At 54.4% G+C, this 26,554-nt stretch overlaps 1 protein-coding gene across 5 annotated transcripts; it reads right to left on the bottom strand.

Moving 5' to 3' along the window:
- Positions 1-1,113: 1,113 nt before the first annotated feature.
- Positions 1,114-25,322, bottom strand: RNF4 (ring finger protein 4). 5 transcript variants are annotated; one of them, XM_036417096.2, is made up of 8 exons: positions 25,201-25,322; positions 18,277-18,422; positions 13,708-13,822; positions 12,291-12,370; positions 4,419-4,428; positions 3,980-4,139; positions 3,398-3,446; positions 1,114-3,021 (listed from the first exon to the last, which is right to left on the bottom strand). In XM_036417096.2, exons 2-8 carry the CDS (start codon positions 18,283-18,285, stop codon positions 2,872-2,874), a joined length of 573 nt encoding a protein of 190 aa, XP_036272989.1. In that variant the 5' UTR covers positions 18,286-18,422; positions 25,201-25,322; the 3' UTR covers positions 1,114-2,871. The 5 variants fall into 5 exon arrangements, with proteins under 5 accessions (XP_036272989.1, XP_036272988.1, XP_045429951.1 ...); XM_036417097.2 differs by having other exon boundaries at positions 2,751-2,987; XM_036417095.2 differs by lacking the exon at positions 3,398-3,446 and having other exon boundaries at positions 1,114-2,987.
- Positions 25,323-26,554: the final 1,232 nt, after the last annotated feature.

The raw sequence follows: 26,554 nt of genomic DNA, 5'->3' as shown, positions 1-26,554 counted from the left end.
ACGGAAGTGTTACAGGTTTGATTGCTGGTCAAGGGCATGTACTTCGATTGTGGGTTCATATCCCAGCCACCAGTTGGGGTGTGTGAAAGCAACCAGTCAATCTCTCTGTCTCTCCTCTGCCTCCTCTCCCCCTTTCATGCTCTCTCAAAAGTCAATGGAAAAAAACATCCTTGGGTGAGGATACTATCTAATAAAGAAGAAATATGCAAATTGACCACCATGCTGTAACAAGATGGCTGCCTCCACAGCAGAGATAGGGATCCCGAAACATAAGATGGATGCACCCAGAGTGGAGGCCACGTCCCAGTAATGAGCCTTAACAAGCAATCAGCAGGGACCCGAGTCTGAGTGGCACTGGTCCAGGACAGAGGACCCCAGGCCATGCGCTCCCTCCCACCCAGATCTAGCCCAATGGGGGTGTGGCCAGCCAGGTCTGGGTCTCGCAGGATTTAAGTGCAGGGACTTTACTCTGGTTCCCATGGTGCGCCCCAGACTCTGACAGGAGGAAGGTTTTCACATACATTTTACTAATGTTCTTTCATCTCAGACACTTCTATTGTAGAGAAAGGGCCAATAGCAATGTTAAAGTATTTCCTCTAATTAATTCCCTTTTAATGTGCAAGATGTGCACAGGGTCACTAGTGAAAAATAAAAAGCATAAATTAACATTAGTAATAAAATGATATCGAGATTAACTATATTTTGTGAAACCTTTTATGCCAAAAACTTATAAAGAGATGAGGTGTATGAATACTCAGAAACATGTAACTTAACAGAACTTACTTTAAAAACTGCGAATAGTTCACAAATATTTTTTAAAAAATCAAATCAGCACACCACACCCACATGGAGGGCAAGTTGTATGTCTGCACGCCCACTGGCCAGACTTCAGCGAACCTGACCCCGCTCCTGGGCCAAAGCCAGGGTTGGGCTGTGGGAGTCCCGGGGGCTCAGGAGTGGCCTGGTGCCTGCTGGCACTGGGGTGTGCAGCCAGATAAGCAAGTTCCCAGCACACACAGATGCGAAACAAACTACACTGGAGGCAGACGGGAATCACACACCGTGGGCAGGAGAACGATCCCAAAGAGCAAAGGAATGCACAAGAAGCTATCTGTTCAAATTCCTGGTTTTATTTCCATCTGTAACGCTGCAGAGGTCCAAAACAGACGGCCATTATGGGTCAAGTTTAAACGTAACAAAGGAAGGTTTGGACTATGTACACTGAGGAGGAGGGTTTTCATATGGACCTTTTCCTATCTTGCAGTTTCTGAACAGCAGAAGTGAACATTGCCCCCAATTTAATGCAGAAGTACAACTTTCATGATCAACGTTTGTCCTTACACAGAAAACACGGGCGGGCTGCGCGGTCACCCCGCTCCTGGAGCTGGTGCGGCAGGTCCCAGGAGGCGCTCCCACGCAGCCCGGAGAAACGCGACGGCAACCAGTCCAGTCGGCGGGCGACAGGCACGGCCCACGTGGGAGCCGTGTCCCAGCTCCTCCGCTCCACGTCCCACATCATCCCTTTCATTCAGACTAACCAACCGCAAGTTAGCCAAACAGCTAAAAGGCAGAATGAAGAAAACTTCACAGAGGAGGGCCCTCCTTCAGCCGTTAAAGTGAACTGTGCCGAGTCCCTGCTCCTCCCAGGGAGCCGAAGGCCAGTCATTGCTGCAGCCAGGCCTCTCCCCTGCAGATGCTCCACACACACAGGCTGCTGTCTGGCTCGAGGCCTGTGGGGAGGGCGGGGAGGTGGGGCAGGCTGGCAGCCCGTCACCCCTCAGCCTGTGCCTTAGGAGCAGCACTGCCACCTGGAGACCAGAGGCTGCCATGCCTGCAGAGAGGGCAGGGGCATTACCTGCCTCTTGGTGAGGAGGGGCCACCGAACTTTGCCAACCAGAACCTACAGGGCCGCCAGAACGCCACAGGGCCAGTCCAAATGGCCAGAGAACAGCTTCTGAAGTGCATGTTGGTTGTGGGGTGGTGAGAAGGCCAAGGCAGGCCCCAGCCGTCGGGCGGGCCACGCTCTGAGACACAGGGGGCTGCGGCTTGGGCACAGCTGGACGTGGGCTGATAAGGCCACAGATACTGCACCGCCTCCCGGTGTCCACACTGGAGACCGTGGGCGGACTGAGGACCAGCGGGCATACGGTGACGAGGATGGGTTTGTCAGAAAGGAGTGGACCCCGAGTGCAGGCTGCCCTGTATACGTGCACGGCCCGCGCCCAGGGACTCTGGGCCTGGTCAGTTCCTGAGAACGGGGGTGACAGGACAGGCGGGGCCTGAGGGACACTCACGGTGCTGCAACCTGGGCTGCGAGGCGGCGGCGGCCGGTTTTTATTGCACGTTTCATCCTCAGGGGCTGGCCACGCCCTCAGAGACCCCTGCGTGTCACTGCGAAGGTGTCGGGCAGGAGCCCAGCGGCTGGTCCTTCGGTCACCGTGCGGGCAGAGGCCTGGGTGAGGTAGCGTGCCCGCAGGAGCTGGGTAGACTGGCCACGCCCTGCCCAGGGCCGGCTCCCGACAGCACTGAAGGGCGCTGCGCAAGCCTCCCACGTGGGAAGCTTCTTGGCAAACGTGCGGGTCTTGGAGAGGCTGGAACTCCTCTCACTCCGAGGTGCGCAGCTCCTCGCTGCCTGGGACCAGGCCGCCAGGAGCAGGCCGCGCCCGGCCACAGGGCTTTGGCTCCCGCCGAGGCATCAAGCTGGAGGTAACGAGCGGACCTCAGAGGGTGGAAACAAGAAGCAGTTTACGGATCGGGCCTTGGTTTAAAAGTCACTGAGCTCAGGAAATCGGGGGCAGACAACCCACGGAGGCCGTGTGAGGAGCCCGCGGGATGTCGCTGTCCGTCTTCCCCGAGGCAGCTCGCAGCGCGTCAGATGTAAATGGGGTGATAGCGTTTGTGGCTCATCTTCTTCCTGCAGGTCGGGCAGGTGTTGGCGTTCTTGAGGGAGTCTCGGAGGCACTGGCTGCAGAAGACATGGCCACACTCTGTAGAAACAATGACACGCCCATTCTGCACAATCTAGAAAACAAGAAGGAACACCTTCACATGTCTGCCCCGAGCAGCAGGTCCCAGGGAGTCCCACTGCCACCGCCGGGCAGTGACGGCGAGGGCAGGGCAGGCCCGCGGGGCAGGGCCACGGTCTGCGGGGCCACGGACGCCTGGCAGCCAGGCTCCCGGCAGCAGCCCCAGGGGACCCGGGCACCAGAACCCACAGCCTGGAAAGGTCAGGGCTGCTGTGTGGGCACAGGTGGGGCAGTGCACAGGCTCAGGGGCCACAGCGCACGTGGGGCCTTCTGCCTGGGCCAGGACAGGGAACACAGGAGCGAAGAACGGTGTAACGGGAGGGATCTCTCACTGAAGTGTGGAAGCCGAGCAGCTCCCGTGGCGTGCTTACCTCTGCGTACCCGTCCATGCAGATCGGACAGCTGACCGTGCCGGAGGGCCTGGAACATAGGGCCTCGTGTCAGTGCCGAGCAAACACCGACCTGACGCCTCACGCCAGGGACGTCCCGTGTGCGCGCAGCCTGGCCTCCAAGAGCCTCCTCCGGCCCTGCCTCCGCGCGCACCAGGGACTCACAGGAGGCCGGCCACCCCAGGGTGAGGGGCCACAGAAAAGGGGAGAGGGGAAGGTGCAGACAACCTGCAACTAAGTCCTCCCCACTCCACCGCTGCCCCTGGACCCCCTGCCTGGGGTGGAGCCTGCACCCAGCACCCTGGCCTGCTGGTTCTGGGAAAGCCCTGGCCATGGGGGACAACTGGCCCTGGACTCAACAGTGCCACCTGCAGGCAGCCGGGAGGCAGATGCTTCAACAGCTCTCCCAGGTCACGGGGCCAGAGCACTGGCTGAAGGCCACGTGTCTCCAACAACCCCAGCACCCTGGGAAACGGAGGGGGCCAAGGAGGTCCCAGGCTAGAGGCGTCCTGTGAGAGCCTGTCCCCGGATGGCAGCAGCAGCGAGCGGGTGGCAGGCAGGTACCTGAGCCCCGGCGATGTCTCTTCCCTGGCGTTTCTGGGAGTGTGCGTGGTCACATACACGTCCCTGTCCCTGCTCAGCTCCTCGTCATCGCTGCTCACCACACAGCTGTCCGCGTGGTCCTGGCGCTGCCTCCTAGCGTTCCTCCTCGGCCGCCTCCTTTCTGAGAGGGGCCCACACTCAGGACAGGGGCCTCCCCGCCCACCACCCACCTCCAGCCAGGGAAAGGCCAGTCGCAGACCCAGACTCCGGTCCACACCAGCAGTCCCGCCCGCCCGCGGAGGCCCCGTGTCTCGCCAGGAGAAGCCCATCCCTACGAGGGCACAAGCCAAGCTAGGGGCCTGGCCCCGTCGAACGGCCAATCGGAACACAGCATCACTGCGGTGCCTCCCGCTGGCCTTGTCAGCTGTCCATCCAACCCAACGAAAACGGAAACGCTCACCATCAACGATCTTTCAAAAAAGAGAAAAGAAAGACACAATCAGTTTGACACAAAACCTCTGTATCGTCTGAATGCATAAATGGTAACTCCAAAGCATTTATTTCAACGCAAAACCCCCAGGGGACCAGCGAGCCCACCCTGGGTCTGCAGCCCTGGAACTGGTCAGTTCCGGGCCCTCCGAGAGCTGTTGTGAGGACTAAGGGAGGCCAGGCCTGGCCGCAGGCACCAGGGACATGGAGCCCAGGACTAGCTCCACACCCGCACCAACGACAAGACTGACTCCAGGGGCCTGCAGCCAAGGTCGCGCACTGGGATTGAGTGCGCGGTGCCTGATCCTGTGAGAGCTGACCACCAGAGGAAGCAAGCAGGTGAGGGGCGAGTGCCGTGTACACGCCAAGGACCCGCTGAACCCCGTGATGCGACCGAGCCCCGGACGAGCCCCTGCCCGCACGCCCAGCCTGACACCCAGACCCGTTCTGCCTGCCATTTCCAACCAGCTCCCGACCCCAAGTGACAGCCAGGGCTGCGGACAGGCACAGCCCCGCAGCGGCACGGCGGGGCCCTCCGGGGGCAGCCTGAGACCCGGCTGGATGCAGGCTCAGGCTGAGAAGCTACAGTGACTTCTGGAGACTCGTTCCTCCAGCCTCCTCATGCGAGGCGCCTGCTCCACCAGTAAATCCTTTGCTGCTTTGGGACAACAGCAGTGGCCCGGGTTCCAGCCTGTCCGCTGACCGGCACAGCCACTCGTCCCAGAAGCAGCAGCAGGAAGCCCAATGTGGCCCCTGACACCCGGCCCCTCCCCCGGGAGCCGCGGAGTGGGAGGACAAACGGGGAGCTGTCCTCACCGTCGGGGCTACGTTTACTGGGACACGGGGTGGCTGGCAGATACTGTCCACGTGAGTCTAAAGAGGCCACAGGTCTGCTGTGCCCAGAGGGTGAGTGCCGGGGGACAGGACGCCGGCTCCCGGCAGTGTGTGGGAACCGGCCCCCACACAGCTGGCAGAGCCCCCCTCCGGGTGCCTGGCTCCGCGTCTACAACAGGAAAACAGCCGAGAGGGGGCAGGTGCCTGGGCGCCACGCCCTTCCTGCGCCACTGCCACCTCCTCGTCCTTCTCCACCCGCGCCTGACCACATCCTTTCGGGAGCCCTGAGGTGTGGCTGCTTGCTCTGTGCCCTGCTCCGGGCTTCAGACACGGCTGAGGAGCACAGAGACGGGACAGGGACAGCAAAGCCCTGAGCCTCTCCTCTGCCGAGAGGCCTTCACACAACAAGCACCAATGCCCTGGCCGGGAGCTCAGCTGTGAGAGCATCAAGGTTGTAGGTTCAGTCCCTGCTCAGGGTACATACAAGAGTCAGTCAATGAACTGATAAATAACTGGAATAAATGGATGCTCTCTCTATAAAATCAATCAATAAAAAAACCAACAGCCCTAGCTGGTTTGGGTCAGTGGTTAGAGTGTCGGCTTGGGGACTGAAGGGTCCCGGGTTGTATTCCGGTCAAGGGTACATGCCCGAGTTGTGAGTTCAATCCCCAGTAGGGGCTGTACAGGAGGAAGCAAATCAATAATCCTCTCTCATCGATGTTTCTCTCTCTCCTTTCCTCTCTGAAATTAATAATAACCCCCCCCCATACACATAAAGTAGCTGTCTTAATTAAAAAAAAACACAAGATAGACAAATAGCAAACTTAAACAACAGCCACTCCCAGTGCCCGGCCCGAGCAGCAGGCAGACGGCGGGAAGCTGATCCAGACGGTGCAGGATGGGGAACCTGGTGCTGCTTGCTCTCCCCGGGCTCTGACCTGGTCACTCTGAGCGTCTCCAGCAGATGAGCCTCAGGCTCCTGGTGAGCGGAGGACCAGCCCTTCTCCAGGAGACAAATGCCCGGCCTCCGGGGGCCTCCTAGGGCTGAAGCAATATCCTGCGGCAGGAACACTGGGGTCCTCTGCACCAGCTGGCCAGCTGACCCCGGAATTCCTAAGGACGCTGCTCCCAACCAGAGCTCAGAGCCACCTGCTTTAGACAGCCAGTTCCCCTGGAAACCACAGCCACCCAACCATCACCAAGGGGTGCCTCCCCCCCCACCCCCCCTCAGTGACAGACAGGCGCAGTGACAGACAGGCGCAGTGACAGACACATTGCTGTTCCTATGGCAGCGCCCACGCAGGCAGCATGGAGTGTCAGCCAATAGCCAGGGCTGCCAGGCAGATGCCTCTGCGGACTAGTCACGTAGAGAATGAATAATGAAAACAGGAGAGAGTCCCCAAATGTTTGGAAGTTAAAAAATACAAATTTGAAAAATAGCCGAAACCGGTTTGGCTCAGAGGGTAGAGCGTCGGCCTGCAGACTGAAGGGTCCCGGGTTCGATTCCGGTCAAGGGCATGTACCTTGGTTGCGGGCACTTCCCCAGTGGAGGGTGTGCAAGAGGCAGCTGATCCATGTTTCTAACTCTCTATCCCTCTCTCTTCCTCTCTGTAAAATCTCAATAAAATATATATTTAAAAAAAAAAAAAGAAAAAAAGAAAAATACACTTAACTGAATGTAAAATACCAATAACAACATCTGTAGGATACAGCTAAAGAAAATATAACCTTAAATGCATTTACTGGAAAAGACACAATCAAAATTATTAGGTTAGAAAAACAGCAAAATACACTCAAACAAAAATCAACGAATAAAAACAAACTTACATGAGAAAGGGTCCATAAAGCTAAAAGTTGGTTCTCTGAAATCTAATTAAGCTCTGGTGATACTAATCTAAAAAGACTGAAAACACAAACAGCTAGTATCAGAAATGAAAAGACACCACTACAGACCCCACAGAACATAAGACATTATGAACAAAATGTATGCAAATAAAAGTGAAAATTTTAGATAAAACGGACAAATCCCTAAAAACGAAAATCACTCAAACTCATTGTAAGTCGGGGTTAGGTGCTGTCACTGTAAAGTTCTATCAAAGATTCAGGGAAGAAAGAATTCCAACTGGGCAAAGTCTTCTGGAGAACAGAAAAAAAAAGGGGGGGGAACTCACTTTATAAAGTTACCGACACTGTGATACAAGAAAAATTACAAACCAGCCTTACTCTGAAAAATAGTTGCAAAAATAACAGTACAAAATATTAGCAAACTGAACCGAGCAATATTCAAAAAGATAATTTCTGACCACAACGTGAATCGGTTTAAGACTAGAAATTAATGTTAATTCTCCACTTTGATGCACGAAAGGGAGAGAAAACATCACCAGATGGCGCAGATAGAGTAAAATGCAGTACTGCATCCCCAGGAACGATGGATGCCTGGGACCTGAGTGCGTGTACATACACACACACACACACACACACACACCCCACAGAGGTCTTATTAACAGCGAGACTTTGAAATGGTTCTTTCAGATTTGGAAGGAGAAAAGAACGACACCATTTCATTTAGAAAAAAATAAAACGGAACTTTAAAACGCCGTTTTTGCCCAGGCCAGAGTGGCTCAGTTGCTCGGAGCATCGTTCTGTATGCTGAAAGGTTGCAGGTTCGGTTCCCAGTCAGGAAATGTGGAGACGGCAACCAATTGATGCTCTCCCCGCAACCCTAAAATCAGTCAGCATATCACCGGATGAGGATTAAAAACAAACAAAAAACCGCCACACCATTTTCTTTTCTTTTTTAAAAACATGTTTGGCTCCTTCTATGAAGCCAGCATCACCCTAATACCAAAACCAGATAAAGACAACTCAATGAAAGAGAATTACAGGCCAATATCCCTCATGAACATAGATGCCAAAATCCTCAACAAAATTCTAGCAAATCGTCTCCAGAAGAACATCACAAAGATCATACACCATGACCAAGTAGGATTTATTCCAGGAATGCAAGGATGGTACAATATCCGCAAATCAATAAATGTGATACATCACATAAACAAATTGAAAGATAAAAATCATATAGTCATATCAATTGATGCAGAAAAAGCATTTGATAAAGTCCAACACCCTTTCCTGATAAAAACTCTTAACAAGGTGGGAGTACAAGGACCATACCTCAAAATAATAAAAGCCATATATGATAAACCCACGGCCAACATTATACTCAATGGGCAAAAGCTAAAACCTTTCCCTCTAAGAACAGGAACAAGACAGGGATGCCCACTCTCGCCACTCCTGTTTGACATAGTACTGGAAGTACTAGCCATTGCAATTAGACAAGAGGAGGAAATAAAAGGCATCCAAATTGGAAAAGAAGAAGTAAAGTTATCCTTATTTGCAGATGACATGATATTGTACATAAAAAACCCAAAAGACTCCATTAAAAAACTAATTGACTTAATAAATGAATTTGGCAATGTAGCAGGATACAAAATTAATGCCAAGAAATCCATGGCATTTCTATACACCAACAGTGAAACTACAGAAACAGAGACTAAAAAAGCAATTCCATTTACCATCGCACCAAAAAAATTAAGATACCTAGGAATAAATTTAACTAAGGAAGTAAAGGATCTATATGCAGAAAATTACACGACATTGAAAAAAGAGATAGAGGATGATGGAAGGAGATGGAAGAACATACCATGTTCATGGATTGGTAGAATCAACATCATCAAAATGTCCATACTTCCTAAAGCAATCTATAGGTTCAATTCACTCCCCATTAAAATACCAAGGGCATATTTCACTGACCTAGAAAGAACTCTCCAAAAGTTCATTTGGAACAATAAAAGACCCCGAATAGCCACAGCAATCCTGAGAAAGAAGGGTAAAGTAGGAGGGATCTCAATACCGGACTTCAAACTGTATTACAAAGCCACTGTTCTCAAAACAGCCTGGTACTGGCACAAGAACAGACATATAGATCAATGGAATAGAATCGAGAACCCAGATATCAACCCAAATCAATATGCTCAATTAATTTTTGACAAAGGAGGCACGAATATACAATGGAGTCAAGACAGTTTCTTCAATAAATGGTGTTGGGAAAATTGGGTAGACACATGCAAAAGAATGAAACTAGATCACCAGCTTACACCATACACAAAAATAAACTCAAAATGGATACAGGACTTAAACATCAGACGGGAAACCATAAAAATACTAGAAGCATCCTCAGGCAGCAAAATCTCAGACGTATGCCAAAAGAACTTCTTCACTGATACTGCCCCTAGGGCAATGGAAGCTAAAGAGAAAATAATCAAATGGGACTACATCAAAATAAGCTTTTTTACAGCAAAAGAAACCCATCAACAAAACAACAAGAAAGCCCACTGTGTGGGAGAACATATTTGCAAATAACACCACTGATAAAGGTTTAATCTCTAACATCTACAGACAGCTGATACAACTAAATAAAAGGAAGATGAATGATCCAATTAAGAAATGGGCAAGGGATCTAAATAGAATATTTTCAAAAGAAGACAGAAGGAAGGCCAAAAGGCACATGAAAACATGCTCAAAGTCACTAATTGTCCGAGAGATGCAAATCAAAACAACAATGCGGTACCATCTCACACCTGTCAGAGTGGCCAACATCAACAAATCAACAAACGACAAGTGTTGGCGAGGTTGTGGAGAAAAAGGAACCCTCGTGCACTGCTGGTGGGAATGCAGACTGGTGCAACCACTGTGGAGAACAGTGTGGAGTTTCCTCAAAAAACTGAAAATGGAACTCCCATTTGACCCAGTAATCCCACTCCTAGGAATATATCCCAAGAAACTAGAAACACCAATCAGAAAGGATATATGCACCCCCTATGTTCATAGCAGCACAATCTACAATAGCCAGAATTTGGAAACAGCCTAGGTGCCCGTCAGCAGGTGATTGGATCCAAAAACTATGGTACCTCTACACAATGGAATACTATGCTGCCATAAAAAAGAAGGAATTCTCATCATTTGCAGCAACCTGGATGGAATTGGAGAACATCATGCTGAGTGAAATAAGCCAATCAATGAAAGAGAAACACCACATGACCTCACTCATTTGTGGATAATAAAGAGCATTATAAACTGATGAACCAAAAGATAGATATAGAGACAGTAAAGCAACAAGCAGATTGTCAAATTACAGCGGGGAGGGGAGGAGGATCTGGGGGAGATAATAGATCAACCGAAGGACTTGTATACATGCATATAAGTACAACCAATGGACATAAAACTATGGGGAGGGAGGGGATATGGGGGAGGGAGGGAGGGGGGCAAAAAAAAATCATTAAAATATGTAAAAAAAAATAAATTAATTAATTAAAAAAAAACCAAAAAAAAAAAACCATGTTTGGCCGAAACTGGTTTGGCTCAGTGGATAGAGCGTCAGCCTGAGGACCGAAAGGACCCGGGTTCGAGTCCAATCAAAGGCATGTACCTTGGTTGCGGGCACATTCCCAGTAGTGGGTGTGCAAGAGGCAGCTGATCAATGCTTCTCTCTCATCAGTGTTTCTAACTCTCTGTCCCTCTCTCTTCCTCTCTGTAAAAAATCAATAAAATATATTTAAGAAAAAATAAAACATGCTTGTACGGAGAGAAGGAGAGAAAAAATGATGAGAGGGAATCCCTGATGAGCCTCCTGCACGTCTCCCCTAGGGCTCCAGCCCACAACAGGGACTGAGAGCTGGCACATAGGCCAACACTCAACCACTGATGGGGTCACACCAGTCAGACTCCTCACCACTTCCTTTCTTCCTTTCTTTTTAAATGTATTTTTATTGTTTTCAGAGAGGGAGAGGGAGAGAGAGATAGAAACATCAATGATCAGAGAGAATCATTGATGCGCTGCCTCCCGCAAGCCCCTACTGAGGATGGAGCCCCAAACCTGGGCATGTGCCTTTGACTGGAATCCAACCTTGGACCTTCAGTCCAATGAAGATGCTCTCTCCACTCAGCCAAACCGACTAGGGCCGCACACATTTTCAATAGCAACTTAAAATGTTATGTACGTAGGAACAAGCGACTTCCCTGAAATAAACCTAACCAGACTCGCAGAAACACAACAAACTAGAGGCTGGTGCACGAAGCGTGTGCCTGCGGCCTCCCAGTCCGGGAGCCTAGGGGGATGCTGCGGAAGCAGGAGTGGCCCCGCTCCCGCTGCTGTGTTTGCCGGTCTGTGAGCCGGACTCCTGGCTGATGGGCCCTCCCGGTGGGAGTGCATTGTCCTCAGGGGATAGCTCCTGCATTGAGCATCTGCCCCCTGGTGGTCAGTGCGTATCACAGCGACTGGTCGTTCCACCGTTCGGTCAGTTTTGCATATGAGCCTTTTATTATATAGGATGGTAGGCCCCCTGTAACCAAAGGTGCTAAAGTGGTGTCCTGGGGGGAACTGCCCAGGACGACACTGAGCAGACCCCCATGCGTTCCGACCATCCCAGTCTCCTCCCTCAAGGGCTGCAGAGTCCACAGGAAGGGGGCTCCAGCAGCCTCCCAGACTCCCCTTCCCTAGTCACACACAACCGAGGCCCCAGGTGGCAATGCCAGGTACCCAGTCCTCCAAGGCAGCTGCTCTGGGAACCAGCGGAGGAATGCACTGGTATTCGTGGGCACCACCCCAGGTGCCAGGCTCTCAAGGCAGCGTCTCTTAGTCCTCACAACACCTGCTGCTCCAGGCGACATGCTACCCTATGAACCACGTGAGCGAGGCTCAGTCACTCACTGGGGTCACACAGTGTGCAGTGTAGAGTCAGGGGCTGAGGGAGAGGGCCCTCGGAGTCCGCCCCGGGGGCTTTGTGCGGCTGAGGGGAGGTCAGGGGCACACAGGTTTTCCCTCCACAAGCAGCAAAGCCCAGCAACGTCCCTGAAGCAGCGATGCTGGGACAGCAATGAGCTGCTTCCGCACAAAGCTAACCCGGGGCCGAGGCCTCTGACACTGCTGCCGGGCCGACAGGGAGAGGCTTACCACCACAGAGTCGTTGTGCGTCAGGTCCACCACCACAGGCTCCAGAGACTCACAGGTGAGGTCCACTATCTCATCTCCAGCTTCAAACAGAGCACGAGAACAAACATTAATGGCAACAGAGCCCAGGCTTCTAGCAAGCCCCAGTACAGAATGCAGAGCGTGAGGACCAGCCTCTGCAGGGGACAGCAGGAGCGCCCCAAGACCCTGGCTGAGTTTACAAGCACCCACGGGGACGGGAAGTCTGTGCTCCCGCGCCTTGTCCCCGTGGCCCCACTGCCACCTGCTCAGACCGGGTCATACTCGGCTCAGCACCTTCAGTGGTTATTATTACTTTTAATATTAAATATTAAAAAAAAAACCAAATATTTAAAAAAAAAGTTTCAGAGGAATAAAAATCACACTATATCAGAGATGCCCAATGTAATTTACACAAAATGACCTTGTTCTTTTTGAAATAGTCCACATAGCAACACACCGTGATTCAGAGAACCAGTCATTCTCTTGCCGGTGGACCCAATTTTGGGCTCTTTCACATAAAAGCGACCCTCCCAGGGCAGCTAGTGCTCAGCCCTGCACAGGGTGCGGCCGCCGGAAACCCGAGGAGCAGCCCCTGCACCAGCCTCCCCTAGCGAAGGGCAGGGCGGACCGGGTGCCAGCCTTTGGGCAGCGGCTGGGTGAGCCAGGGCCTCAGGCTCCAGGCCCTTTGGGATTCATGGTCCTGAGTGACCCACTGCTCGGAGGGCCCACGAAATGCATCTCAGACCAGCTGTTTCTCTTAGAGTCAGTTTTCAGGCATCTAAAATAACTATAATAATAAACGTGTAATATGCTAATCAGACCGGATGTCCTCCGGATGAAGCTGGGGCCGGGAGGGCTGAGGCAGAGGCGGCCGCTGTGGCCGAGTTCCTTTCACTAATTCCGTGCTTCGAGCCTCAGGTCAGAGTTATGACGACAGCCTAGTGCTGCCACCTGCACTCCCTGGGCAGGCAGCGGGGCAGGCAGCCTGGCCACACGCCTGCCTTCTTGGACAATTCTGTGTCTTAATGGAGGAGAGGAAATCTGAGGTCTTCACAAGGCCACGCACACGGAGACACGCTTTCGAACAGCGAAGGCGGCCACTCCCGGAGGTGACGGGCAGCCAGCCGAGCGCGCAGCCGTTGGAGCCCCGGGAGGTCCTCGGCTCCAAGGGCAGCTCCGCTCCCGCAGCGGCAGGCTGTGCGCAGCGAGTCTGAGCTGTGGTCAGAGCGACACCGGCCAGCCCACCTGCAGCACGGTCACCTTGCCGACTCGTCTCAGCCACCTGACACCTGTGCAGCAGGCGCGCCATCCCCTTTCGGAGGAGAGGGCGGCCCGTGGCCGGTCAGCGGCAGTGCCGGGCACCCGCACCCACACCCACACGTGGCGCCCCGGAGCTTACCGCTTTCCACCAGCTCTATGGGCTCTGCTTCCAAGGCCATGCCCGGGGCGGAGGCCGCTTCCCGAGCTCGCTTCTGGGCTTGTCTCGAGCTGACGGCCCCTCCTCGACGCTTCCTCTACAGGGGTGGGGAGGGGGAGAGAGTCACAGGAGCTCCTGACTGACGGATCTCAGCAAGACAAGTCATCACAACGTCAACAAAAAGGAAGACAGAGGAGAAGGCAGGGAGCCTTGGGTTGGGGACCTTTCAAAACATGTGATTCTAGGCACTGAATGTTTAAATAGAAAGTACGCCCTCGCTGGTTTGGCTCGGTGGATAGAGCATCAGCCTGCGGACTGAAGGTTCCCAGGTTCGATTCTAGTCAAGAGCACATCCTGGGTTGTGGACTCAATCCCCAGTAAGGGACGTGCAGGAGGCAGCCAGCCCATGATCCTCTCTCATTACTGATGTTTCTATATCTCTTTCCCTCTCTCTTCCTCTCTGAAATCAATAATATATATATATATATATATATATATATATATATATATACACACACACAAAATAAAGTTAAAAACATAAATAAAAAGCACAGGACATACAACTCAACCAAATCCTCTGGTCCAGGAATCAAACCCATCAGTTTGGTATACATCAAGCATGTCAAACTCAAAGGCCAAATAAACAAGGTATAAGTGGATGTGGGCCACACACACAAAAAAGCTTCAATTTTCATAGAAATGCAGGTTTATTTCGATAGAGACATGCTGAATTCAAAGGGCTGAAATAAATGAGTCATCATTAATATAAATAGAACATTTATTTATTTATTTATTATTTTATTTTATTTTTTTTTAAAGGAAAGAGGTTTATTCAAGTGCTGATACCTGAGAAGATGGGAGATTTTTTTTTTTTTAATATATTTTATTGATTTTGTACAGAGAGGAAGGGAGATAGAGAGTTAGAAACATCGATGAGAGAGAGTCATCGATCAGTTGCCTCTTGCACACCCCCTACTGGGGATATGCCCACAACCAAGGTACATGCCCTTGACCGGAATCGAACCTGGGACCCTTCAGTCCCCAAGCCGACGCTTTATCCATTGAGCTAAACCGGTTTTGGCTATAAATAGAACATTTAAAATATATAAATATTTTATTGATTTTTTACAGAGAGGAAGAGAGAAGGATAGAGTTAGAAACATCGATGAGAGAGAATCATCGATCAGCTGCCTGCTGCACACCCTGTACTGGGGATGTGCCCACAACCAAGGTACATGCCCTTGACTGGAATCAAACCTGGGACCTTTCAGTCTGCAGGTCAACGCTCTATCCACTGAGCCAAACCGGTTTCGGCTAAATACAACATTTTAATAAAAATTAATATTTTTCTTAAATATTAACTTACCAGACACTGAATAACGGCACAAATTAATAAGCATCATGCAAATAAACCTATTTTTCTTGTTCTCCAAAAGCTAAATATTTCCTGTTGCGTGCACCAAATAAGCCAGTACAAGACTAATGACGTGGCCACCGGCTGCTAAAATATTCGCGGCTGGTGTTGGTGGAGAGAAATGGTGCGCCTGTGTGTAAGGCGCGGAAGGAAAATGAATGCAACACAATTATAGTAATCAGTCATTAGGGAACGGTGTAGTTCGTTATTAATAACTAGTGGTCTCTTGCATGAAATTTGTGCACATTAAAAGGTGATTAATTAGCCGAAACCGGTTTGGCACAGTGGTAGAGTCCCAGGTTTGAAAAGTCCCAGGTTCAATTCCGGTCAAGGGCACGTACATTGGTTGTGGGCACATCCCCAGTAGGGGGTGTGCAAGAGGCAGCTGGTCGATGACTCTCTCTCATCGATGTTTCTAACTCTCTGTCCCTCTCTCTTCCTCTCTGTAAGAAATCAATAAGATATATTTTTTTAAAAATTAAGTTACAGCCGAGGCCGGTTTGGCTCAATGGATAGAGCGTCAGCTTGGGGACTGAAGGGTCCCGGGTTCGATTCCGGTCAAGGGCATGTACCTTGGTTGCGGGCATATCCCCAGTAGGGGGTGTGCAAGAGGCAGCTGATCGATGACTCTCTCTCATCGATGTTTCTAACTCTCTATCTCTCTCTCTTCCTCTCTGTACAAAATCAATAAAATATATATTAAAAAAAAAATTAAGTTACAAAGCTTTTATTGAAACGTCTCTTACAGTTACATCCGTAATGGGCCGCACGCAGCCTGCAGGCTGGAGGCTGGCGTGTGCCGTGCGTGGTGCACGGGACGAGGCTCAGGCTTCACCCTGTCCCGGCCCAGAGCCAGGAAGCCTCTTTAGCCGCCTCCTTTGCATTCCTGTCGGCCTCACTGAGCCCCTTTTTAGCCCAAACACCTTCAGTTTGCCCAGGTTCCACCCACTGTGGAAAGCAGGGCTTCCTTTAGGAAATCTGGCCTCTAACCATTAGGTTTGGTTCCCCGCCCCGCCCCCCCCACCTCAGAGAAAAGAGAGTTTTCTTTTTTTTTTTAAAGTATATTTTATTGATTTTTTTTATAGAGAGGAAGGGAGAGGGATAGAAAGTCAGAAACACTGATGAGAGAAAAACATCGGTCAGCTGCCTCCTGTACACCCCCCACTGGGGATGTGCCCGCAACCAAGGTACGTGCCCCCTGATTGGAATCGAACCTGGGACCCCTCAGTCCACAGGCTGACGCTCTATCCCCTGAGCCACACCAGTTTCGGCGAAAATGGAGTTTTCTAAGCCTGTCCCCAGGGCTGCCTGAGAGCCATGACCCCAGACTCTGCCTGGCCTTCCTTCCTCGCGGAGTGTCCCGGCACTTCGCCCGGGCGGCCTGAAGGCGGGTGCCCCTGCAGCCTTCCTCAATGCGACAGCACCTCCTCCGGAGCCTGTGGCACTGCCATTCCCGCCTGGTCCGCCCTGTGCCCTCACAGCCGCACCTGTGGTCCTTCCCAGGGATGACTTGGCAGCTCCTTCGTGACTGGGCTGACCTCCCTCACCGCCAGCAGCAGCCTGGCAGAGCTGCCACGGGACTTGGCAACAAGATGAAAGGCCATACCGCCCAGCTGCTCCATGCTGCCCTGGCACTGCCTTGGGCCTGGGAAGGACTGCACAGTTCCCTGCTGGGGGCACGCACACAGGCCCCCGAGCACCCCAGCCGGCCTCAGTAGGCAACAGCAAGCCTGAGTCTGTGTCCAGACAGCTCCTCTGTCACATGGCCGCTTGAGGGGCTGGGTCAGCAACTTCCCCCGGGTAGAGGCAGGGGGACCATGGGCCGGAGGAAGCTCAGGTCTCTGTGAGGGGGGCCTGTCTGAGGGCCACCCAGCGTGGGCGGCTCTGCCCACTCATGGCTTCCCAGCAGCCTCCAGGTGCCCTAGGCTCCCGAATTGGCCTTGCATGTTCCTGTCTCTGCAAAGGACCAGATCTTCCAGAGTAGTCACAGCTGCAGACCCTCATGCCCACTGCAGCCCTTGTGGTTTCTGATCCCCACTGAGTGCTGAAGAGGCAGCCACAGCCGGGGCCAAAGTCCCGGTGCTGGACCTGACCACCCATCATAGGCACTGTAGCAATGTGTCCCCAACACCCCACCCCCAACAACCCCCGTTCCTGGCTGCCCCCTCAGCTCCTCCATGCCTGTCCCCAGCCTGGACCACCCGTCCCTCCCCGCCTTCACCAGATTCCTACAGCTTTCAGAGACCTACTCAGATGTCCCTCCATCGCAGGGACATGCCCCCGTGCCCAGCTGGACTGTCTGGGGACCTCCTGCAAGTGCACTCCCCGGCGCAGGGAGGACGTGCTCTTGGGTCGGGGCCCAGGACAGACACTGCAGAATGTAAGCTAGGACGCTGCACCCTCACCCTTCTCTGCCCTCCTGCCCTCATCACAGCGCCCAAAAGGTCCACAGCTCAGTTAAACACGACCACCTAGTTCTCCCTCCCATCCAGAGGACATTAAACTGACTGCACACTGTCCTCCACGCTGCACTGCGCCTGCCGATCCCCATGAGCAGAGCGTGGGCTTCAGAGAGGACAGCTCGGGACTCGTGCTTCCTGCGTGGTCAGGAGGTGGACCGGGCAGTGGATGGCAATGGAAACGTTTCTATTACTGTTCACCCAGGAGCCGCTTGTGCAACCTCACCTTGCCCCACCTCCATCCCCGCTCCCAGCACCCTGCCCTGCCAGGAGCGAGGCTGCCTCCCTCTGGCCCACCTGATGGAGCTCAGCATCTCAACAGCCAGCCCAACAGCCATCCCGTGGGGAGGAGTGAACGGGGGACCACCTTCAGGCGGCTTTCCCTCGAGTCGGGACTCGGTGACACCAGAGCAGAGCTGGGGCTGCACCTGAGAACAGCTCACTGCAGAGCCTCTGGCCGCGAGTAAGAGAGCCGGGTCTCCCACGGCCCAGGGAGGCCCTGAGGGAGGGTACGTAAGCCAGAGCCTCACAGGCTAGGCCGGCAGCTGGCCTGCAGGCACAGGATTCCCGCCCTCAGCCTCCCTGCAGGAGGCCACGCAGCCCTGCCCACTAGACAGCACGCCACGTGACAGGCAGTGCCCAGCCTGGAAAGAAAGGGCGCTCGGCGCTGGGACTCACCGTGCTCATGGTGCTTCCCGCTGCAGCGGAGACGGCCGTGACCGAGAGGCCGCGGGGACGTCACGCGTGCTCAGCCCCTCCTGCCTGCCGCCCCCGCATCCTCCGGCCAGCACGGCAGTCGGGGCCACGCAGATCTCCTCCGAGTCCTGAAAGCAAAAGGACCACGCTGACAACCTGCCATCTGCACTGCCCACCACTCAGCTCCGCTGGCTCCTTCCACGTGCTCCCAGCCCACGGCCCCAGGCCAGGCTCCACCACCCCACCCACACCTGTCTTCCTTTGGGGCCCGAGGGCCTGGGAAGCTAGCCTTCGGAAACGACCAGGGAAAAGGGGCATTCCCAGCAGACCAGGAGGGGAGGAGGAAGGCAGTGTGTGGGAGGGCAGAGGCTAGGGTCGAAGGAAAGGTAGCCTTCACCAACGATAAAGGCTCACGGGTCTTGCAGGTGAGAGGCCGTAGGAAGAGAATGAAACAACCGTGTGCAGGGCACCGCACTCCGCAAACACGTCCCTGTAACCCCTGTGTGCAGGGCGCCGCACTCCGCAAACACGTCCCTGTAACCCCCGTGTGCAGGGTGCCGCACTCCGAAAACACGTCTCCTGTAACCCCCTGCCACCGAGGAGGGGCAGGCTCTGTGCGGTCACCATTTCACAGGCAGGTAAGCTGAGGAGGATCAGGGAAAGGAACATGCCAAAGCCCGCAGCCAGGACACATTAGAACCTTATTTAAAACAGGGCATCCTGCCCTAACCGGTTTGGCTCAGTGAACAGAGCATCAGCCTGCGGACTGAAGGGTCCCAGGTTCGATTCCGGTCAAGGGCATGTGCCTTGGTTGCGGACACATCCCCAGTAGGAGGGGTGCAGGAGGCAGCCAATCGATGTTTTTCTCTCATCGATGTTTCTAACTCTCTCCCCCTCTCCCTTCCTCTCTGTAAAAAAAAAAATAAAAATAAAAATTATATATATACATATATATATATATTTAAAAAAATAAAACAGGGCGTCCAAACCCCGGAACCCACTCTAAATAGAGACCATGACAAAGCCAGCTGTATCCACGAACTGACCCAGGGAAGGGCGATCAGACAGCTGCTGAGGGCAGGCAGGTCCCAAGGCCGCTGCAAGGAGAGACCCGGGCACAGGTGGAGAGCACAGCATGTCAGAGAGAGAGAAAGGGGAACAGAGAGAAGCCAGAAACAAAGCCGGAAGACCCTGGCCGTCCAGCAGGAGGGAGTGGAGGGCTGGAACAAGGGCTAGAACAAGGCCAGAGCGGCCCCAGGACGCGGATAACTGTGCCTTCGCAGGCAGAGGCCCAAGCCAGGCCGCCCGGAGGAAGTGCCTCAGGTCAGGCTCCAAATGAGGGGCTGCTCCAGAGGCAAAGCAGGACGGGGGGGACAGCGCAATGTCCAGACAAGCACTGCCCTGTGCAGTGGTCAGAGACCCAGGACGGACGGTACCAGGGGCTTCAGACAGAGGCCACATTCAGAGATCCTGTCACCGGTGCTCCGAGGGCCGATGGAAGACGACAGTCAGACCCCAGGCAGTAAGGAGACTCAGAGCAACCCAGACAGGACACAACCGTGGGCTGGGAGGTGTGGCAGTGAGCGGAAGGAGCAGAGGTGACTGGATGGCGGGGGATGAGGCCGATGTTTCCTGTTCTTACCGATTAAAAAAAAAAAAAAAAAGTATGTTTTTCTTTATTTCATAGAGGAAGGGAGAGGAAGAGGGAGAGGGAGAGAAACATCGATGATGAAAGAATCATCGACAGTTACCTCCTGCACACCCCACACTGGGGATCGGGCCTGGAACCCGGGCATGTGCCCTGACCGGGAATTGAACCGTCACTTCCTGATTCATAAGTCAACGTTCAACCACTGAGCCACGCCAGCTGGGCTGTTCTTACCAATTTAATGGTCCACTCAGGGACCTGCACACAGGGACATGGTTACATCATGGTAGCGGCAGACTGGGGAGGCAGGAAGTGTTGCAACAGGAACCGAATTGTGATTGCATCTCACACAGTTTCCCAGTGCCCCTGACGGCACGGAGAGCCCTCACACCACGCCAGGGCAGCCCGAAAGCCACTCCTCGCACCGTGCCCGCAGGCCGAGCATGCTGACGGGCGGCTCCCCGCGCACTCGCTCTGCGGAGGGAGCCGGTGAGCACACGGGCCCTCGGCGTGCAGACTGGCAGGCAGCTGACAGTCCCCGTGCATGGGATGAGGTGGCTGGGCAACCTCCTTCGCGGTGCGGTGACAGCACCGCCTAGATTAGCCCTCGAGGTCCAAAAGGTTGGTGACCGCTGGACTAGGTCACGTCTCCCCTTTTAAGCCAAAAACACAGTCATCCCCACGTTACTTTAAGCACTTCCAGAAACGGAATTTCTAAGCAGGATTACAGAACGTGTGTGACGAAGCAACAGCGTCTGCCTTGGCCTGAGCACTGTCCCTATACCTAAAGGTCGTGAGTTTGATCCCTGGTTGGGGCATGTAAGGGAGGCAACTGACCATGTCTTTCTCTCCCTTCCTCTCTACAAATCAATTAAAAATATATATTCTTGCGTGTGGATTAAAAGAAAAGAAAAAAAGGAAAAAAAATAAAAGCAAAGATCTTTTAAAGACTGCCCTGTGTACTACCCAAGTGTCCTTGCCATGGATCAGCACCTGGCATGACCTGCCCTCCTGGTACTCACTGGGCATGAGCATTGACAGTTGCAATAACTTTTTTTTTTAATCTTTTATTGATTTTTTTTTTTTTTTTTTTTTTTTTTTACAGAGAGGAAGGGAGAGGGATAGAGAGTTAGAAACATCGATGAGAGAGAACCATCGATCAGCTGCCTCCTGCACACCCCCTATTGGGGATGTGCCCACAACCAAGGTACATGCCCTTGACTGGAATCGAACCTGGGACATTTCAGTCTGCAGGCTGACGCTCTATCCACTGAGCCACACCAGTTTCAGATGCAGTAACTTTCATTTCAGAGCTTCTTAGATGGAACTTTGTGACATGCTCACATCAACAACCAGGCCTCGGTGCCCAAGGAAACAGGAGCCTCTGGAGCCGTACACAAAGGCGCTCGGCAGCCAGCCAGCACCGTGCAGCCTCAGTCGGAGCCTTGCACACACACTTGACCTCACGCCTCAGCTTCCCACCTCTAACGTGGGGAACTCCCCTCCCCCTGCAGCTCTCCTATGGGACAGAGTGCCCAGTCTGGCTCTGAGCACCCCCGGAGGCCCCATCAGCTGATTAATTCAACGACTACGCGCAGGGTCAGCCCAGAAAGAGGTGAACAGAGCAGACCAGAAGCTTGGGTTCTAAGGGAAAGACCATCAGTATTAAGTAAAGACACGTGTTGTGCCAGAAGGGCCAGAAGTGGCTCTCCTTACACGTGTAAGAGCAAAGCGAGCCTTCAACCCCAGGAAGACCCAGGACAAGTATTGCGGCTCCTCTCCAGGCACTTGTTCCTGAAGGAGGCCCCGCAGCGCCCCTCTGCCCTTCCCTCAGGGGCCAGACGATGGATGTGGCCGAACCAGGAAGCAGCAGCGGGAGCACAGCCTGTGCTCGGACACAGCAGTGGGCCCTGCACAGGTGCCCGATGACCCCGAGGAAGCCCCCAGCAAAGTGCCAGAGCAGAGACCCAGCCCGCAGTGCCTGCACTCAGGGAGTCCTCCTCCCAGCACAGCACCACCAAGGCCTGCCTCTGCTCCCACCAGAGGACAGACAGCTTCCCCGGGACAGGCCTCGAGCAAGAGAATGAGCTTTAGCTTCTGAAAAAGCCTGTGAAAAAGATCAGTACCAACCAAAGATTACTCAGCCTTAAACAGAACTGACACAGGCTGAAGACGTTACACACAGTGAGGTAACACACAGAAGGACAAACGCTGCTCAGTTCCTCTTACGTGAGGTACTGAGAGCCATCAATACAGACAGACAGAAGGGCCCGGCCAGTGTGGCTCAGTGTTTGTGTGACCTGTGAACCTGAGGTCACGGTTCCATTCCTGGTCAGGGCACATGCCGGAGTGAAGGGAGGCGTGCAGGAGGCAGCTGAACAATGATTCTCTCTCACCACTGCTGCTACCTCTCTGAAATCAATAAAAAACACTTTGTATATTTTTTATAGAAAGAATGGTGCAGCCAGGGGCCGGGGGCTATGTCTGGTGAGTAGTTTGGTCTGGGGGGATAAATGTCCTCAAGGCTCAGCTCCACCAGGGCCTGTGCCAGGCTTACCCTGTTCACAGATCTACCCCAAGTCCTAGGGATGAATGGTGGTGAATGTCCTTAATGCCACTGAACACCTAAAAGCACTTCAAACGGCCTGCTTCGTGTTGTGTGTATTTTAACAAAACAAAAGTAGAAATAAACTCCACCTAATACCCCTTTTCTAGGCATTGCGAACAGGTGAGTCAGGGACGCAGGAACGCTCTGCAGTGGGCGCTGGAAGGTGCTGCCTGGAGTGGGGCCTGGGCTCCTCTTCTCACAGCAGCTGCCCTTCCAGGTTTCCCTACAGCCTCCAGCAGGATCCTGAAGGATACCCCCCTCCCCCATGCCAGGCTGACCCTTTGGTCACAAACCCTGTAGCCACCCGGACGTGACTGTGGCAGTGACTGACTTGGAGGTTGTTCACCAGTGGGAGTGACGGTAGACGCCGGCCAGTGAGGAGCAGCCACCGGGGCCACCACAGAAGCCAAGCGGGTGGCTTCTCCCCTCTCTGACCCCCAGCTGTTAGTGTTCTTCCAGCCATGGAGGCCTGGTGACACCAATAAGGCAATTCCGGGGCCAGGAGCAAGGGTGATGTATGAAAACCTAAGAGGCCAGGGGGGCACATCACGCTCAGGTGCTGAGCCACTAACCTGCCCTCCTCCCCAGGCCAAGATCGCTTTAGCCGTAAAACTGGGAGAAGGGAGGCAGGCACTGGGCCTACATGGATGGCATCTGGGTCTGGGCCGGTCAGAGGGGAGAAAGCCAGCTGGGAAGCTGCTGCTTCTACCGAGTCCTGAACCTGGGATGGGTGGTGTGTGAAGTGAATCTAGCACCAATAAAGATAGCCTCGGTGCAGGCCCAGGCGGTGGGGGCCGGGGCGAGCGGCTGGGCAGAGCAGCCCTGAACTGGGGGAACCCCTCATTTGCATCCCGGGGCGGGGCAGGCTTTCCCTCCTGATTCCAGGCAGAGGCACAGCGGGGGGCTAAGCTAAGAAAGAGCTGGCCAAGTCCGGGACGCCAGTGAGCACACAGATGTGAATCACACCTCAGCCCTGTCATGCCTCCAAAGACTCCTAAGCTGGGGACCATGAGAGATGTAGACAATGAACAACACAGGACATTGAGCCATTTTACCTGGCACACATGCCAACTACCCGGCACAGGCACAGGACGGACTGTGCTAACAGCCTTTCAGCCAAGACCAAGCAAAGACCTGCCCCGGTCCAGCTGCTCTTCTCTGACTGACCCGGAGGCCACTATCAGCACAGGGACTTTTCTGAAAGACAACCCTAACCCTGTTACTTCCTGCAGACAACTCAGTTTAGGGACTTGCCATTTGGCCTTAAGGTAAATTATAAATTCCGTAACAGGGAAGCACTCCAGACCCATTTGCCCCTCCCACCCCCCAGTCCCAGCTCTGGAACAATCTAGTCTGTATGGCAATCTCAGGAATTCCTCATCCCCTCCACCCTCAAGGCTCAGCTCCACCAGGGCCTGTGCCAGGCTTACCCTGTTCACTGATCTACCCCAAGCAGAAAGCCTGGCACACGGAAGACCTCAACCATGTGCTGACTCCAATAGTAAGGAATGCAATTCCTAAAGGGGGCGGGGAAGAAACCTTTCAATCAGGAGTTGGAAGCTCAAGTCCTGGCAATATAAGAAGGCAGCGATCAATACATGTTTTTACTGAAATGTTCCCGTTTCACATGAAACGCATCCATAAAACGGAAGCCCACGTGTCTCCGCACCCACTTAATGAACCGTCCCCAAACTCCTGGTTCCTGAATGCGAAGGCTTGGCCCTGCAGTCAGGAAAGCGAGGTTCTGGATTTGCTCTGCCGGCGACCCGGGGCGGCGTGACCTTGGGCAGCCCGAGCCGGTGCCGGCGGAGCCCCGAACGAAAGCTGGCTGCGGGGATGGGCGCGGAGCTAGAACAAAGGTGCGACTGGGGATGTGGACGGGCGCGGACCCGGATCAGACAAAAGCCACCCACCCCGGCAAACCGGCGGCTGCGGGCTCAGGCGCTCCGGGATCCGAGCGCTCCCTCCCCTCCCACCACGCCGGGTGGCATTCCCCGAGCACCGCATTTCAGGTTCGAGCCTCGGCGAGGGACCCTGACTAACCTTCAGGCACCTGCCCGCAGGCACCCAGGGGGCGGGCCTCCGCCGGAGCAGTCACGGGTTCCACCACCGGCCGGAAGCTGGGGATTCACCAAGCTCAGGCCCCAGCTGGGCGCCCCCACCCCCTTCAAGCCCGGAGGCGGCTCCGCCACGAGGTCCAGGCGGACCCGCAGGCCCACCGCCGTGGGGATCAGCGCGAGCACACAAAGGCGGCGGCGTCAGCGGGGAACAAAAACCTGGCCGGGTCCTCGCCGAGAGGCTCACAGCCCGGCGCCCTGGCCGCCCTGCCCGACTCCCTGGGTGACCTTGGGAGCCTCCCTCCCCCTCAGCCTCAGTTTCCCCGATTGTGCTACTAACCGAGCGCAGCAGGCCGCCGCCGCCCGCCCGAGCAGCCGACACCAGGGCGAGGCCTCCCCACTTCTGCTCAACCCGCCGAGCCGGGTTCGTGCAACCGCGCGGGCGGCGGCGCGGGCGGGAGGACGGGCGGGGAGGCTCCGGGTCCCCAGGAAGGCCCGGCGCCGGGGCCTGAGTGAGGTCGGACGCGCCGAGGCGGCTCCTGGGCCGCGGCTCCAAGGTTTCCGCAGGCCGCGAGGCCGCCCGAACCCCGTACCTGCCCAGCTCTGGCTTGCGGCTTCCTCCCCGCGAGGCCTGTCTGTACTCGGGCTGCTCTGGGCTGGAAGGCGCCCCCGCCGGCGCACTGGAGCTGGGAAGCACCTTCGGAAGAGGCACTCCAGCTAGACGCCACCACCTCAACTGCGACCCACTTCCGCTCCGGAGGCCTGGCTCCGCCCCCCGGCGTTTCTATTGGCTGCCGCCAGCTCAGCTCCCGCTTTTTACGGGTCGAGGCGGTATCCTTTCAATGCTATTGGAAGAGAGAACCGTCTGTTACCGCTTTGAAACGCGGCTTTCCGGCCCGCTCAGTCTCGCGAGCTCCACCTCCCATCCCTCGCGCGAGATACGCGGCCGGCGCCCCTCGCTCGCCCGCAAGGCCTCTCGGGAGTTGTGGTCTTCGGGATGTAACGGCCCGCGGGCGGCGGCGAGCTGGAAGGTCGTGCTTGCGGCTCTTTCGCGCGCTGATGCCCGACCTAAGCCGCCCTCTCCCGGCCTCGTTTCCTCCCCTATTGGTGAGGCCTCTGTGAACTACGTTCCCGAGGGGATCTGAGCCTGGGTCCGCAGTCCCTCCAGGGCGCCCTGGGCCGGAGTCTGTCCCGGTGGCGCTAGGCTCTCCCAGGCTGGAGGCTGAGGGCAGAGAGCAGCCCGGCCCAGCCCACCTGCGGAACCGGAGGAGCCACCCGACCAGGACTTCGGGAGCGCCAGGAAGCGGCGGCCCTTCTTCCGCTGCAGGCTCGAGCTGCTACCCAGCTCCTGGATTAGGCGTGCCCTGAAGTCCACCCTACCTTTGGAGTGCCAGTTCTGGGAGCTAATAATTCGCCTTTTGAATCTCTCGGATCTCCTGAGGGACTCTCTGGACAGGTCATCAGCAATATATGCCCTTGATGTCAAATGAAATGAGTTCGAGACAACACATAAGAAATGTCATGCTTATTTCTCTCTAAATGAAATTTAGCCGTAGCCGGTTTGGCTCAGTGGTAGAGCGTCGGTCTGTGGACTGAAAGGTCCCGGGTTCGATTCCTGTCAAGGGCACATACCTTGATTGCAGGTGCCCTTCCCTATCAGGGCCATGGTCAGGGCTCATGTAGGAGGCAACCAATTGATGTGTTTCCTGCATATCGATATTTCTGTCTTTCCTTCTTTCACTCTCTAAAAATCAATGGAAAAATATCCTCAGCTCAGGTGAGGATTTAAAAACAAAACAAAACACATCAGTGATGAGAATCATCGATCGATCGGCTGCCTCCTGCACACCTCCTCCTGGGAATACAGCCCACAACCTGGGCATGTGCCCTGACCTGGAATCCAACCATGACCACCTTTAACCACTGAGCCACACACTGGCATGGCTC

The sequence above is a fragment of the Pipistrellus kuhlii genome, unplaced genomic scaffold (assembly GCF_014108245.1).
Source record: "Pipistrellus kuhlii isolate mPipKuh1 unplaced genomic scaffold, mPipKuh1.p scaffold_m20_p_58, whole genome shotgun sequence".
Taxonomy (NCBI): Eukaryota; Metazoa; Chordata; class Mammalia; order Chiroptera; family Vespertilionidae; genus Pipistrellus; species Pipistrellus kuhlii.
The sequence above is the reverse complement of the archived record's forward strand: the minus strand, read 5'-3'. Positions and strand labels throughout refer to the sequence as shown.